This window comes from Balearica regulorum, chromosome 12 (genome assembly GCF_011004875.1).
Source record: "Balearica regulorum gibbericeps isolate bBalReg1 chromosome 12, bBalReg1.pri, whole genome shotgun sequence".
Taxonomy (NCBI): Eukaryota; Metazoa; Chordata; class Aves; order Gruiformes; family Gruidae; genus Balearica; species Balearica regulorum.
Window position 1 is genome coordinate 389248 of NC_046195.1, and position 17095 is coordinate 406342.

Sequence of the window (17095 nt, forward strand, 5' to 3'; positions counted from 1 at the left end):
ATGGAGGTATTTTCAGGGGCTGTGTGGAGGCAGGGCCGCCACATGTGCTGGGAGGAGCAGGGCTGAGATCTGTGCCTGCAAGCATGGATTGACAGCGAGCAGCAGCGGTGCCTGCCATCGGCTGCTCTGTGCTTGCTTCCTAGGCACCCTGCACCAGCTAAAGAAAAGCTATTCTGCGTTGGCCGGGAATCGAACCCGGGTCAACTGCTTGGAAGGCAGCTATGCTCACCACTATACCACCAACGCTGCTGCAGGCACTGCTGCCTCCTCCTCCTCCTCCAGCCCGGAGCCTGGCCTCCCTCCCTCCTGCTCCTCCACTTCCCAAACTCGCCTGCCTCCCGCCCTTCCACCTCACAAACTGGCCTCTCTCCTGCTCCTCCGCTTCACAGACTGGACGGACTCCTCCTTCCCGCGCCCTGCACGCACACGACCTCACGCTCATGGCATATGTGTGTGGGTGTGTGTGCTCCTCCGTGTGTCACATGGTGGCTAGGGAACCTCAAGATGATGGCTGCTGCCAATGGTGCCGCTCCCCAGCTGCCTTCATACATGTGCCAGCCGTGCATGTCCTATGCAAGTGCACGTGCCTTTCTATGATCCTCTCGTGGTGTAAGCACTCTGTGCAAACACCCACCCAGATGCTCGCGCCTTGCCCCACCCTCCGGGGGATGCCGAGCTCTGAAAACAGCATGGGAAACCTCATGGGTCAAGATAAACACTAGGACACGGCTTAGCAAAAACTGTCGTGGGCAAAGCACGCTTGACTCGTGCAAAATTCATTTTTTGCCAATTCAAACCGGTTCACCTCGCGAGAAACAAAAAGACAAACGCAAACCACCACCTTTCCTCTCCCCTGTCCCAGGTCAACTTCTTCACAGCAGACTCCTTTACCTGCCCTAGCGGGATGCATCTTCCCTCTGCTCTTTCCCACTCTTTCTGTTCCTTCCTCCTCTCTCTGCCCAGCCTCTGGTGCCCTTTCTGCAGTATGTGAAAAACAGAGGGGCCACAAACTTTGCTGATGGCTCAGCTGTGGTGTACGGTGGGTGCACTGTGCAGCTGGAACTGGCTGTCTCTGACACAGGGCAGCCCCTTAGCTCTTCTCGCAGAGGCCACCCTGCAGCACCCCCTCTCCCCTCCACCACCACCACCTAGCCACATCTAGCCAATACAGAGCCCATTGGGAATCCCTGCTCAGCCCTGCTCCTGGCTGCACCTGCCAGTGGGCCCAGCAGCAAAGAGGCGAGGCCAGAGAAATCCCCCAGCTGTTTGAGTCGATTGCACTGGTGTTTCCCAAAGTAGCACCAGCCTCATCCTCCTGCCCACCTGCAGAGCCCTGGAGGTCCGCGCTTGTGGCTGGGAAGTTGGGGATCAGGCTGCCTGCTGGGAAGGGAGACAGACCTGGGTCCCCGGGACACCCACTGCCTGGTGGGGGGGGAGCTGTGTGCTGTGCTCTGCCTGCTGCTCCACACCCACCCGTCTGCCTTGCTGAGGGGCACGTTGGGCGTGCTGGCTGCTAAGAAAGCAAAGGAGAAAGAAGGTGGCGGTGGCAGAGAGAAGGGGCAGAGGGAGCAGGAGGGCCACGGCCATGGGTGGGCAGAGAGCAGGAGCGCAGCAGTGCTGGTGGTGTAAGATGCTGTAACATGCAAGGGAGAGGCTGTGGCTGTTCAGGAGCTGGAAAAAAAAAGAGCAATTAGCAGAGGATGGTTTCGATCCATCGACCTCTGGGTTATGGGCCCAGCACGCTTCCGCTGCGCCACTCTGCTCCCCCCAGCACCTCAGCCGGGACCTCCCACAGCCCTGCCTGCCGCTCCCTGGCACTGCCAGCTCCAGCGCTTGTGCTCACCATGCTTCCCCTTCCTCTGCCCTGTGCCCTGCACATGCTTTTCCTTTTCCTAAACTGATTTATCTCTCAGGATGAACTTTGTACAAGATTTTGGAGCCTTGCCAGGGACACCTGGCTCACGCCAAAATAAGCTTAAACTACATTTATATTTGGGCAAAGCAGTGAACTGCCAAGATAAATAATGGTCAATGTCAATGTCAATATCAATGTGCTGGTGATTTGAAACAAGCTTTGTATGTCAACAGTAATTTGTTTTAATTGAGATTTTAGTGTCAAATACATTCCTCCAGAAATTTTAGACTGTACAGGGTCCTGATGCTGCACTGATCACTCCTAACTTTCTGTGTACAAGTTGATCACAGTAAAATGGTTGCAGCTGCTAATGCAACTGTTGTTCTTGAACCCTTTTTAGTAGCAATTAATTTGATCTGAAAAGTGTCATTGTCTAAATTTTAGCTGATCATCTAGGAATTGTAGAGTACAATTAATGGAGAGAAAACGCACCTTTTAAAGTGTATTAAATGGATCCAAAATTAGGTATAAATATGCACCTTAAAGTCTGATAAGCTTTTTAGATACAGGTCTGTAAACTCGTGAGAGATTTTAATTGAAATTATTTCAATGATGTTCAGGGTTCCTTTTTTTTCAGTAGGCAGAAATATTGTCCAGCAAAATTGATTTTGCCCTGATGAACTCACAAGGACCATAATGACATTTCTCATTTTAAAAAAGGAAAATAATAAGACAAAACCACTGTTATTTTAAAAAAATCACCATCTAAATATATTTATTTTATTGTAGTATGACTATCTCAACAAGTAAATAAACATAGTGAAATAATGTATCATATTTGTTTTCACCTGTATTTTGCCTTACATAGCATGTGAAAACAACTGTAAATAATGCAGTGTATGTCATCCTAAGGTAGGCACTAGTAGGTCACTGTTACGTTAACTGTTGGACTCAATGATCTTAAAGGTCTTTTCCAATCTAAATGATCCTATGATTCTAGCAGGACATGAAAACTAGGGCAAGGAGCAGTCATTCAGCTCCCCCACCCAGAACTACAGGAATTCCCTACCTCTTTTAGTACTTTAGATTCAGCTACTCTTAACACACACTTGACCACAGCTCTCAGAATCTCTTAAAATTAATCAAATTTGAAATCCACAATGTGAAGTACGGCAGCTATTTTAATATCCATTTATTCTAATGCAACCATTTTCTCATTAGTTCTTGTCATTGGCTAATGTTTGGGCATGGGGAAATTTTTTAAGGGCTTGGGTGGGTTTTTTTGGTAATTCCAAGTTCCTCTGTTCCAGATTATGCCTGTTTGGAACCTCGTCTTTGAGTCTCAGCACCACAGCTATAATCACAGGCTCAGTTTGGCCGTACAGACTCAGATTGATTGTTTAGAAGACATAGCTGAAATTCACTTTTTCCAAACAGGTTTCTAGCACATATATACCCATGACATGGCATTGGCACAAAGAAGATAGAAAGTTCCACCAGGTGGAAACTATTCCATGAGAACACTGTATGGTCCCAATTGTGCCTTTTGTACAATGGCCAGAGGCAGCATAGACTACCTTACCTGTGTCATGATACACTCTTCAATTCCATACCTACCACAGGGCATTGGTTTCTTATGTACTCGGTCAGAATTTCCTTCATTTCTTTTTTGCAGAACTCTCAAACACCATTTTCATTTCTTCCTGTTACCTCCAGGGTCACAGAACAGAGATGCAGGGCAAAATGTTAGTAAAAAGTGAAAATTGCCACGCCTCTCTAAGCTGCCACAGACCCCCTTTTGCAACTGAAAAATTTAAACAAGAACATCCACATTTTGGGAGTTGTGCTAGATGGCTGCACACTGGATGAGACCCAAAAGAGAGCTAACATAAAGAGTATGCCATGTGGCCATGGGCGGTTTATTCCACAAGGTGCAAGCTGTCAGCTATTGGGCAAAAGTCAGTCTACACCAATGAAGTTGGTAGCAGAGATATCTCCTTGGTTTGGCCCACAAGGAAAGCACATGTATGGTCTTTGCCCTTTTTGGAAGCTGGCGTCACCATCTGTATTGGGTTTGCGTGGCAAGGTTTTGGTAGCAGGGGGGGTCTACAGGGGTGGCTTCTGCGAGAAGCTGCTAGAAGCTTCCCCTGTGTCTGATAGAGCCAATGCCAGCCGGCTCCATGACGGACCCGCTGCCAAGGCCATGCCAGTCAGTGCCTGTGTGATAACATATTTAAGAAGGGAAAAAAAGCCAAGTTAGAGGGAGCTTTTTCAGCCAGAGAGAGGAGTGAGAAGATGTAAGAAACTCTGCAGACACCAAGGTCAGTGAAGAGGGAGGGGGAGGAGGTGCTCCAGGCGCCGGAGCAGAGATCCCCCTGCAGCCCATGGAGGAAGGATGAGGGGGTGTAGAGATTCCACCTGCAGCCCGTGGAGGACCCCACACCAGAGCAAGTGGAGGCACCTGAAGGAGGCTGTGACCCCGTGGGAAGCCCATGCTGGAGCAAGCTCCTGGCAGGACCTGTGGACCCATGGAGAGAGGAGCCCACGCCAGAGCAGGTTTGCTGGCAGGACTTGTGACCCTGTGGGGGACCCACGCTGGAGCAGTCTGCTCCTGAAGGTCTGCACCCCGTGGAAGAGACTCATGTTGGAGAAGTTGGTGAAGGACTGTCTCCCATGAGAGGGACTCCATGCTGGAGCAGGGGAATGATGAGAGGAGTCCTCCCCCTGAGGATGAAGAAGCGGCAGAAACAATGTGTGCTGAACTGACTGTAACCCCCATTGCCCGTCCTCCTGTGCCACTGAGGGGTGGTGGAGGTTGGAGTCAGGAGTGAAGTTGAGCCCGGGAAGATGGGAGGGGTGGGGGGAGGTGTTTTAAGATTTGATTTGATTTGATTTCTCATTCCTCTACTCTGTTTTGCTTGGTAATAAATTAGATGAATTCCCTCTCTAAGTTCGGTCTGTTTTGCCCGTGACGGTAACTAGTGAGTGATCTCTCCCTGTCCTTATCTCAACCTACAAGCGTTTCGTTATACCTTTTCTCCCCTGTCTAGTTAAGGAGGGGGAGTGAGAGAGCAGCTCTGGTGGGCACCTGGCCTCCAGCCAGGGCCAGCCCACCACACCATCTGTAGAAGTCTTGAGGAAAGCATTTAACACAGTCAGGGATAAGTAGGATGGGCAGGAGAGTGGAACTCAGCTGAAGGCGCTTCATGCAGTTGTCTCAACATACGCACTGGTGCCATTAAAGATCCTCTGTACCCAAGCCTTTAGCACAAGGCTGTCGGTTTGGTCAAGCACCAACGAGACCTGCATGTCATTTTGAAGTGGCAGCTGGAAGGCCATGCAGGATACCTTTGAGCATCTGAAGTGGCAGCAAGCGCCTACAGGTAGGTGTTTGTATGCTGATGGAATTTAGGTGCTAGCTGGCATGGGGACATCCAAGCCTGCTTCTCTTCAGGGCCTGTTGCCAACATCCAGGAGTCTGTTCACATCTTCTGTTGATAGCTTGCCTGTTCCACAGGATCGGCACATATGAAGCAGAGCCAAATGGATTCCTGTGTCTTTCTGGCACATCAGGTAGAGGACACACACAAGTCTCTCACAGGATGCCTACAGATGCCTTTTCTTAAGCGACCAAATCACATGCGTGCTCCTGCAGCGAGTATTGTTTTAAATGCCTCACTGTCAGATGCTTAGTACTGTTGCATGGCTCTGAACTGTCAAGCTGGATAGAATGAAATCTTTCTAAAATCTGTGGATTGCAAATGCATGGCCAGCCGGGTCAAGGTATCAACTCCAGAAATCATACCTGTAGCCAGGCGCTTGCCCCCGATTCTCTGTATCTGTCAGCTATGCCTCAAGTCCTGCAGGAGACATGCAGACTTCCGTGCTGGAAGCTGGAGACCAGATGGGGTACCGCAGGACATCTAAAAATGATGGAAGAATCGTCAAGTCCTTGAATACCTCCCCTGATTTAGATCTATGCAAGTAACTTCTGAATGTGTTAAACTACTTGAGATAATCAGTAGTTTTTCAGTCTCTGTTTTCTGACTTTTCTGAGCCTTGTCCTTGTTTCAGTCACTTTCCTCCAGGAAAGAATTTTCTCTGTAACATTTTTTTCAGGGCAGATCTCACCTCCTGGTTCCTAAGAGTGTAGATCAAGGGGTTCAGAGCTGGGGTGACCGCACTGTACACGAGAGACACTGGCACATCCCTTTTAGGGGAGCTTCCTGAGGAGGGTGGTGTGTAATTGAAGAGCACTGGTATGTACAAGAGAGCCACAACGGTGAGGTGGGAAGCACAGGTGGAGAAGGGCTTCCATCTTCCTTCCTGGGACCGGACTTTCTGGAAGACGAAGGAGATGATGTAGAGGTAGGAGAGCACTATGAGAGTGAAGGGGCCGAGAGCAATAGACGTGGTGACAACGTTGAGGAGGGTCATGTTGAGGCTGGTACTACTGCACGCCAAATTCAACAGTGGCTTGATGTCACAGAAGAAGTGACGAATGTGGTTGTGGCCACAGAAACTCTGTTGAGAGGTCATGACTGAGTGCATCGTGGCATGTACAAAGCCAGTGGACCAGCTGGCCACAGCCAGCAGCAGACAAGTCCGTGGGCTCATGACAAGGGCGTAGCGCAAAGGGTTGCAAATGGCCACGTAGCGGTCGTAGGCCATGGTGGCCAGGAGCACAGCCTCAGTACTGCCCAGGAAGTGGAAGAAGTGGAGCTGCGCCAAGCACCCACCAAAGGAGATGGGCTGATGCCCAAAGAGAAAGCCAGTCAACATCTTGGGAACAGTGACTGTAGAGTAGAAAATGTCCAGGCAGGAGAGGTTCCCCAGGAAGAAGTACATTGGTGGGTGGAGCCGCGGCTCAGATATCACCCTGGCCACAATGGCACCATTTCCCAGAAGACAGGTCAAGTAGAGCAAGAGAAAGGAGGTGAAGAAAAAGTGCTGCAGCCCCTGGACCTCAGTGATGCCCCAAAGGATGAACTCACGGACTTCTGTCTGGTTACACATTGCTAGAACAGTAAGAAGCAAAGGGAAAATGTCAAGGTTCCACAGCTGTGAGGAGTAACAGCATTACAAACCTCATTGTTTCTGTGCTATTTTCATCCAAACAAATGCAGAAACAAGCAAAACATCTCACATGTAATCAAACATAAAAGCTGCATAGAAACTCAAGTAATTAACATGGCGAAAAAGAACTTTAGTGTAGTGTACTCCTACTTTCTGTCTAGAACAAAGAAACCAGAAAAGTATGACAGAGGGGAAAACATTAAAACCAAACCAGCCACTTTCATATTTCAGTTCTGCTCATCTGTAACTTCCTGCTACAGCCTTTGATCTCATCAATAAAGCTTCTAACTCATCATGTGAATCACTCCTGATGCTTTCTTTCTACTATTGTGCCTACGTTTCATTAAGTGAATTCCAAGTTCCACATTTCTAATCACTACCATCTCTGCCAGGGAGTTCTTTGATCTTAAAAATTGCACGATTTCCATTTTTTAAGAGCAGCCACCAGAAGGTGCTCCGAGGTACCATACAGTCATCTGCCCGTCTTTTGTATGTTGCTGAGAATAAAGGAGGAGGATGCGTTGGATGTGATCTGCTATTGGACTGCATACTTTGCCTCAACAATGTCTTTTTGTTGAGCAGCAGCAGCAGAGCGGGACAAAAGCCAGCAGCTCACCTCCCACAGCACCATGACGGAGCAAGACGGAATTTGCAGGAGCCGAGGTAGCTGGTGCAAGTTCCAGACAAACGGGCTCATCACACTGGAAGCCGACCGTACTCCCCCACGTAGACGATATGGTCAGCTCTGCTGGTATTGCTAGTCTTCTAGAATGCAAATGACTATGCACTTGCTTTCACTTTTTTTCTGTTTCAGATAAGTTTGTTTATCACTGTGGGTATGTCCCAACCATAGACAAGAAAGAACAAACTCCTGTGATTATTTTACTAGGGCAGGTAGGCACAGGTACTTCTGGCTTACAATACAGACTTCAAATTCCACAAGACGAGTACTTTTCGCTGTACATTCAATGCAGTCATGATTAATGTTAATAACACAACTAATGAAAAAGGATCACTTCCAAAATATTTCCTGTAAAGAGTTTAAAACACACATAGATAGATTTCATAGTCTTTCTTGTCCATCCCGTTCTACTACATACTTTTTTTGGAAAGAGGTGATTTTTGAAAGTCATTAGGATATATCTCCAGCCCAGTCACTCTCTTTCTCATATTTCTTTAGCTTATTAATTCAGCATGGCAAAAGTAAATCAACAGGAAACTGCTAATCTGATTGCATAACAAAAGAACATGAGCACATAGCCTACAGGTAATTTGCGCACATAGGCGTCCACTCTAAACAACTGGTCTTATTTCTCTGAAAATACTTTTAGGCTGAGCTTTGAACAAGCTCTATTGGAAGCATTAGAACTGAGAGTATTATAGATTTGTCCACGTTTGAGTCAGTCACCTGCATTTGAAGAGGTGTAGATGCAATCCTCTGTGAAATACAAATGCCTCCATTTCCTACACGTTATTTGCCACCGTTAGGGACCAAAGCCCTCCTCACTGAAATCCATCTGCAGAAAGACATCACTCCATAAAGGTGTGTCCCACAACCTCCTCTGATTCTGCCTGGTTTTCTTAGTCAACCACAGGTGATCTAATCCCTTTCCCCTATGCCTTCGAAACATTTGTTCTTCTCTTTCTATCACTTCCCTTCTGTTTCACAGATCCTGACTAATATTTTCTACAATTAGCTGATTAACACCTCCTCTCAAGACAAAACAGTTGTCCCAATCTTCTTTTTTTTATTTTATTTTAAGACTCTTGCTTAAACACAACTGCAAAGAAAAGACTTTGAATGTTGAAGCTTGCCTGTTTTTCCAACTATAAAAATGCTACAGTATTGCAGAAAAACGATAATGCTGCAGAAGCCTCACCTCACTGCCAATCAGTGTTTTTCTCCTTGTAGTAAGGCCCTCTGATAGTGAGATGGGAAGCAAAGCCATTTATTTTGTGGAGTTAAAAGAATGAGGATTTCTGTTCTCCGTTCTTCTTCCGTATCTACTCAACATTCTTCTAACTGAGAGATTAATGCTGCAGCCATGATGACAACGACTACTGCAAGTTCTCAGGGGCTTGTTGTTATTCAGGTGGGATGCAAGGAGGAAGCTTTGCAAACTGGACCAGAAATCTCTGATGACCTAGTTAGAGGGCAAAAAAAAGTCTTTTTATCGGGTCCAGAACATGCAAAATATCAACAACGTGATGGGGGAAGTAAATTTCCTTTTGCTTTGATCAGTCTCCTGAGGTGAGATTTGTGAATCAATGGTGAGTTGCAGAGCAACAAAGTGTTCCCTAAACATAATGCATAGACAAGTTGCCTGCAAAACAGAAGACAAACACTGAAGCAGCCCACAGAGACTAGCTCACAAGAACAAAACAAACCCCTACAAATGCCCCCATCCCCAAAGGAAGAACTAATAAATCAAACACAAAGATCTCCCTGTCAGTGCAGAGAGTTTCGGGCTATTTCTACTGGCAATGGAGGCATGAGTCGTGCAACCTCAGCTGAACTGGAGCAGGGTTTGGGCAACGTTTCCTAAAACTCTTTCAAATATTACAATTTGTGAAACCAAGGATGAGTTCCATCCATTCTGATGTGCCAAGATTTCTGATTTTTTATTTTTGTTGGCATTCCACATATAAGGAAGAATTTCTGGCCTCTGTGTTGTCAAAAATATCCCCAATTTGCATCTTAAGCTTCATTTCCAGTGCTGTGGAAAAATTTCCACAACTGTTTACAGAAGCAACACGGTCAATTCTAGTTCAAGTAGTTCTGATGTCGGTGTGGAAATCCCACAGGACCTTCTGAATCACAAAGACGCCTCTCTCCAGGAAAGGTGGCTTTAACTTTTCCTCAATAAAGCACCTGGCAGCACAGCTCCAGAGTGATCCTGGGTTTGAAGACCCAGTATGTTCAGCATAGTTTTGTAGGCACACAGAATAATGTTGGTTGGAAGAAACCTCTGCAGTCTCCGGTCCTTTCCCTGCTCAAATCAGGCCAACTGGATAGGCTGTTGCCTAGTGAAGTCTTCAACACTTTGAAGGATATTTAGGCAGACTCGCTGAGCAGCCTGTTCCAAGCCTGACTCCCCGCAAGGTGAATACATGTTCCCTTGTATCTAATGCAAATTTCCCAGGTTTCCACTTGCGCCCATCACCTTGCATCTTATCACTGTGCCCCTCCAAGAAATATTTGCCCCCATTTTCTCTAAGAGAATCCACCCCCACAGGAAGTAGTTGCAGACAGCGGTACGATCTCCTTCCCCTAGCAAGGGACCAGGATGAACAAACCCGGTCTCTCTCTTTGTCCTCCAGGTGTGTCAGACCACTAACCACCCTGGTGTCCCTGTGTTCCTCCACTGGACTTGCTCCACTAGGTAAACCCTTTCCAGTACTGGGCCGCCCAACCTTGGGCACATTCTTCCAGAAGTGATCTCAGAAGTGCCAAAGAGAGGGGAAGGATCGCTGCCCTCCACCAGCTGCCTGTGCTCTTGCCCATGCAGCCCAAGATGCATTTGGACTTCCTTGCAGCAAGGGCACCCTCTGGCACACCTTTGACTTCTTGTTCAGCCTGGCAGTCCTGACCATTGACATTATTAGCTGCTTGACCAGTGCCTGTCTTCCAAGTTTAGATCTTAGGAGTCTCTAGGAGACCGTACTGAAGGACTTGCTCAAATTAAGGTACACAACGTCCACTGCCCTCCCATGCCTGTCCAGACAGTTCTCTCATCACAGAAGTCAGTCGGACTGATCAGGCCTGCTTTGCCCTTGTTGTAGTCATGCTGGCTGTTCCCAACCACCTTCTTGTCCTTCACATACCTCAGATCGGCTACCAGAAGGATTAATTCCATCACCTTCCCAGGTACTGAGGTGACGCTGTGGTTCCTCAGCTCCTCCTTCTTGCCCTTCTTGAAGAGGGGTGTGCTGTTTGCCTTCTTGCAGGCATCAGGACCTCCTGTGGTCACCATGGCCTTTCAAAGGCAGAAGAGGGAGAACTTGCAGTGGCATCAAGCAGTTCCTTCAGCGCCACCCTGGGCTGCTTCCCATCCAGTCTCATGAACTTCTCAATGGACAACTGACCTAAGTGTTCTCTAACTGTGTCTTCTGATCCTGTTCACGCTGCTTCACTCCCACATCCTCTGCTGTCCCGGTTTCAGATGAGAGACACTTACTTTTCTTCATGGTACCTAGTGTGAGGCTAGGGTTTGGATTTGTGCGGAAAACACACTGTTGGTAACACAGAGATGTTTTTGTTACTGCTGAGCAGCGCTCGCACAGAGTCAAGGCCTTTTCTTGGCTGGGGGGGCACGAGGAGTTGGGAGGGGACACAGCCGGGACAGCTGACCCCAACTGACCAAAGAGATATTCCATACCATGTGATGTCATGCTCAGCATAGAAGGGGCTGGGGGAAGGGGAAGGAAGGGGAGGGACGTTTGGAGTCATGGCATTTTTTCTTGCCAAGTCACCATTATACGTGACGGAGCCCTGCTGTCCTGGGGATGGCTGAACACCTGCCTGCCCATGGGAAGTGAGGAATGAATTCCATGTCTTGCTTTGCTTGCGTGTGCAGCTTTTGCTTTGCTTATTAAACCGTCTTTATCTCAACCCACGAGTTTCCTCACTTTCTCTCTTCAGATTCTCTCCCCCATCCTGCTGCAGGGGAGTGAGCGAGTGGCTGAGCTGCTGGCTGGGGTTATACCACGATATCTGCGAATAGGCTTAAGGAACCGGGGACCCCGAAGGTAGATCTCGTCAGCGAAGTGAAAGTCACAAAAAGGCAATGCATACCCCAGAATGCTCAGTGTCCTGTGTCATGCGGTCTGCTACCCATTGACCAGTGGGCTTAGATTTTGCTTAGCCTTCCTTTTGCGGTCAATGTACGTGTAGAAACTCTTCTTCTTGCCTCTCCAATACCTTGCTAGTTCCAATTCCAGCTCAGCCTTGGCTTTCCTAACTCCATCCCTGCGTGGTCTATATTCCTTTGTGTTTGCCTGTCCCTGTTTCCACCTTCTCTGCACTTCCTTTCTTGTTTACATCAGGGGACTCAGGAATCACCCAAGGGCTCCTGGTATCCTTTCTGAAGCAAAACATGTGGGTGTAATACAGGCATTTGGCTGCCCTACATACCACTCTAACAGTACGACAGTTTTGGTTCTTGTCCTTCTATGACCCCTCTCGCTGCAGTAGCTGACACCACAGGCTGCAGGGCATCCACACCCCAGTCAGACTCCAGTAGCTGGCACCAATTTTCACTCACAGACTCACAGGTCCCACCAGTAGCTGAGAAAAGATTTCATAAGAAGATAGATGATGGGTGTCGTGGTTTTACCCCAGCTGGCAGCTGAGCACCACGCAGCCGCTCGTTCACTCCCTCCCCATCGGGATGGGGGAGAGAATTGGAAGAGTTAAAGTGAGAAAACTCGTGGGTTGAGATAAAGACAGTTTAATAGGTAAAGCAAAAGCCGCGTGCACAAGCAAAGCAAAGCAAGGAATTCATTCACCACTTCCCCTGGGCAGGCAGGTGTTCAGCCATCTCCAGGAAAGCAGGGCTCCGTCACGCGTAATGGTTACTTGGGAAGACAAACGCCATTGCTCCGAACGCCGCCGCCCCCCCCCTCTGTCTTCCCCCAAGCTCCTTATAAACTGAGCATGACGTCATATAGTATGGAATATCCCTTTGGTCAGTTTGGGTCACCTGTCCTGTCTGTGTCTCCTCCCAACTTCTTGTCCACCCCCAGCCATCCCGCTGGCAGGGCAGTGCAAGAAGCAGAAAAGGCCTTGGCCCCATGTAAACACTGCTCAACAATAAGTCCATAGAACAAAAACATCTCTATATTATCAATGCTGTCTCCAGCACAAATCCAAAACATATCCCCACACTAGCTACTATGAAGAAAATCAATCCTCTCAGCTGAAACCAGGACAATGAGCCAGCTTGCAGAGATGAGGCACAGGGCTCAGCCAGACAAGTGCACTGAATGAACCTCTTTTACATGTGACCAGTCCATTTTTGTCACTAATCTGTAACCAGATTCGGAACCTTTTCTGTCTACCCTCCCTTTATTCCTCCCGGTTTCCCCTTCAATGGGACATTGATTGACCTTCTTTGGTTCTCCTCACTGTGTCCCTTATCCTTTGTTGGTCAGATTTTTGTCCCTGTACGTTCTTGTTCATTGCTTCCTCCCTTTCGTAGCATCCCTTGTCGCACTGACAAAGGTCCTAGCGGGGGAGGCACTGTCCTTCCACATATCCTTACAAAGGCGTTGGAGTTTCTCCCCATATAGGCTATGCCTACACTGCCTGTGCTAGCTTTGTTTGATGGCCCATGACTACTCTGTGTGTTCGGGGGAGAAAGTCGCACTGTCCAAATGAGAACCAAAGTGTCAGGGGGTGTGGGATGTGGTGACTTCAACCGTCACCCCAGCACACCACCACAGAAACAGGAGCTTTGCCAGTGTATGTTTCAACCAACAACGTGTTTGTAGAAGCACAAGGGATTGACTTAACGCAGAAGTACAAGTGGAAAACTCTTTGTATGATGGAGTGGGTGCATTGCAAAATGCCAAATGACTGAGTTTATTCCAGGCTGAGTGGGGGGGGTGAGGAACGGGGGGTTGGAGGCAGTTCATAACAGTTTGCCTCTGCTGCTCCTTCCTCCTCACGCATTTCCCCTGCTCCGGCGTGGGTCCTCTCTGGGGGCTGCAGTCCACCACAAAAAAACCTTCTTGAGCGTGGGCTTTGCATGAGCTGCAGTTCCCCACTACCAAAACCCTGCCACGTACACCCAGTACACCAGGAACTGTATAATTGTCCTTTTGGATTTGTAGTAGAGTGCCTCTTTCCTTTTAATCTTCTTTTTAATCTTTTTAAGCCTGACCATTGATATTTAATGAGTAAATATATCCTCCCACATGAGTTAATTTGGGATATGTCCTTCTGCCGTATATCCATAAAGAAACTAAAGGCAAAACACATCATTGTTTGCAAAACTCTACTCTCTGTGGTGGAGTTGTCTATCATCCTGACCTACCTTCCTAAGATCTAAATGCTGTAGTGACCTCTTTCTTGTCTCAGAGGCAAAACCCTTAGTACAGCCTGGATGTGTATTCTCTCCAGTGACTCTAAAGGCAGAGTCAGGTTTATATTCCTACCTTTAGGATGACATATTTAGGACTAATGTAACACCATAGCTAAATTCCCTTCAACAATAGGCACCAATCTCTTTCATACCTGTCTGAAGTGGCACACTTCAGCCTAATATGAATGAATGTCTGAGATGCTTTAGATGAAATTGCCCATGAAAGCACATCTCTTTTTCAGCTGCAGATGAAGCCTTCTGCAGACGAAGCCTTCTTACAAAACCAGCTAAAGCGAATAGCTTAACCTCAGACCTTACCTGTGCTGCAATATAAAGCTGAAACTTTTTCATTACTTTGTGAATTACAGTAGTGAAAATGTGTTGCTATATTAAAAAGAGAATAATCTCAGCAGCAACAGCTTCAAACTCTATACCCCAAGGCCAGGAACTACCTAGGATAGCCTGAACAGTTGGTCAAGGGGAGGGACTTCACCTCTTTAAAGAGGATCAGCAGAGCAAGTGTTGCAAGGAGTCCACCCCATTGCTTTTCTCTCAGGCAATTTTCTTGTCTGAAGTTTCAGTAACTCGCTGGCCCTTCACAGCTAACCTAAGAAGCTGATGCTGTTTGGAGCCTGTAGGAAGGGACAACAGCCTTGTCAAGTGACCAGCAACCAACAAGTGAGTTTTAATTTTTGGCATGGTTACCCTTTAACTATTGTTATCTGTTTCTTACTGAGCTAATAAAATCATTCCACCTTTGGAGGTATTCATGTGTTCAGATTAAAATGCTTAACAAGTAGCCATTTATATTTTAATTAATTGTTGATCATTTGTAGTCATTACAGAGAGAAACAGGAATTCCAAAGGAATGATTTATCTCATCCATGAGATAAATGCCAAGAAAATATCTATTTCTCTCCACTAGTTACAAATTAATCCTTACCAGGTAAGAATTGGATTTCTGCATTCTAGATTTTCAAAGTCAGATGTGATGTGGTTGTTTAATAATAAATTAGATAGTTTGCATTATTTATTTCTGTCTGAATGCCTCCTTCTTGGAGGAGGGGCTGAGCTATTTTTTATTTTATGAGTAGCAAAATCACCAAGAAAGTATGGAGTTGTAAAGAGGGAGATAAATATATTACCATAAATAAATTAGCAAAATGTGAGCAAATTAGGCAACTATTTGTCTCCTTCTCCCTAAATGATGTTAGAAAAACTAAGTATTTTATCCTAGCTTTTTTCCCCAGATAAATATTTAGATCATTCATTGATACTAAACTAGGAGGACCTGTGGACTCCCTTGAGGGTACAGAGGCCTACAGAGAGATCTGGGTAGACTAGAGAGCTGGGCAAGCACCAACCGCATGAAATTTAACAAGAGCAAGTTCAGGATTCTCCACCTGGGATGAGGTAATCCTGGTTCTACCTGCAAACTGGGGAAAGAGAGACTGAAGAGCAGCCCCATGGAAAGAGGTCTGGGGGTTGGGTTGATGGCAAGTTGAATAGGAGTCAACAATGTGCCCTGGCAGCCAAAGGGGCCAACCATGTCATGGGGTGCATCGAGCAGAGCATCGCTAGCTGGTCAAGGGAGATGATTGTGCTACCCTACACTGCACTGATGTGGCCCCACCTCAAGTGCTGTGTGCAGGTTGGGATGCTTCAATAAAAGGACATCAAACTGTTAGAGTGTGTCCAGAGGAGGGCAACCAATATGACGAAAGGCCTCAAGGGCAAGACTTACCAGGAGCAGCTGAGGTCACTTGGTTTGTTCAGCCTGGAGAAGAGAAGGCTGAAGGATGACCTCATAGCAGTCTACACCTTCCTCAAGGGGGGCAGTAGAGGCAGAGGAGCTGATCTCCTCTCTCTGGTGACCAGCTATAGGACACAAGGAAATGGAATGAAGCTGCATCAGGGGAAGTTCAGATTGGACACTGGGAATAGGTTCTTCACTGAGAGGGTGGTCAGTCACTGGAACAGGCTCCGCAGGGAAGTGGTCACAGCACCAAGCCTGTCAGAGTTCAAGGAGCATCTGGACTATGCTTTTAGTCATATGGCTTAGTTTTAGATAGTCCTGGAGGAGCAGGGAGTTGGACTTGATGATCCTTATTGCTCCCTTCCAACTGGAGATACTCTGTGATTCTACGATTCATTTTCAAAATGAACCTACCTCTGCTTCTTGAAAGGTCATGTTTTATTATTTTGAAAATTACTTTCCTTAAAGGGAAAAAAATGCACAGAAAATATTGTAATAATGCTAAAAATATAAAAATTAAATTAAAGCATTAATGCTGAGTCAAAAAAATGTTTTGATTTTAGCAAATATCCTTTCTCCACTATTTTGTTTCTATTGTACTGGTTGTTTAAATCTGTTCTAGCTGGATCAGGACTTCCCACTACTCTTTACTGGAGCTTTTTTATTCACCAGTCAAAAAAAAAAAAAACCCTAATCATCTGCACATAGACAGTTAGAAGTATCTTTCTCTGGAAATCTGACAATATCTGTTCAGGGGCAATCACAAACAGTTCTATAAAAATAATAAATAAAAAGACATAAATCATGAGCAAGTACATTGGTGTCAGTAAGGGTAGCCTGATGCACGACTGGAACAAAGAAGAGGAACAAACTGCCTGGGCTGAGTTAAGATATTATTCATAGACCTTCAGCAGCATAAACGGCCACACAGTCGTCATTCACAGAGAAGGAGCAACATGTGGGAGCTGATGTATCATAGGTCCTCCTTGTGTTACACTCATGTGTTATTTTTCAATCTACCAGTGATTCTATTTGCCCCTTTTGCATTATCTAGGAATGATAAGTAAAAATTTTGTAAATGACTATATCAAGTATATGTGGAGCTGGGGAGACCATTCTAACATTTGTCACGTTAGGGGAGATGAAACTGAACATTTTAAAATGTCCTTCACATCAGGCTGATAGACAAGAGGACTGAGTGCAGAGATTTGCTAGACTGAGATCACTATTTAATCAGCAGTCCTATGGTGGGCCTACGCTTTCTCGAGCGTGCACGACCACACACTACACAGAGCCATCCCAGCGACTTCTGACCAGTGACTT

General features: G+C 46.7%; 2 protein-coding genes and 2 non-coding genes across 4 annotated transcripts in view; 1 reads left to right on the forward strand and 3 right to left on the reverse strand.

Annotated features, from left to right (window-relative positions):
• Positions 1 to 17095, forward strand: part of LOC142603549 (olfactory receptor 10C1-like) — a 178324-nt gene that overhangs the window by 154433 nt on the left and 6796 nt on the right.
• TRNAG-UCC (transfer RNA glycine (anticodon UCC)) lies at positions 175 to 246 on the reverse strand. Its single transcript has one exon. It is a non-coding gene; the product is annotated as a tRNA-Gly (tRNA).
• On the reverse strand, positions 1692 to 1763 carry TRNAM-CAU (transfer RNA methionine (anticodon CAU)). Its single transcript has one exon. It is a non-coding gene; the product is annotated as a tRNA-Met (tRNA).
• On the reverse strand, positions 5930 to 6871 carry LOC142603573 (olfactory receptor 12D1-like). The gene has a single exon (XM_075765039.1). It carries the CDS (start codon positions 6869 to 6871, stop codon positions 5930 to 5932), a length of 942 nt encoding a protein of 313 aa, XP_075621154.1.

Excerpts from the sequence above, each read along its gene's own strand:
- LOC142603573 (XM_075765039.1), bottom strand. The coding sequence starts at position 6,871 with ATGTGTAACCAGACAGAAGTCCGTGAGTTCATCCTTTGGGGCATCACT.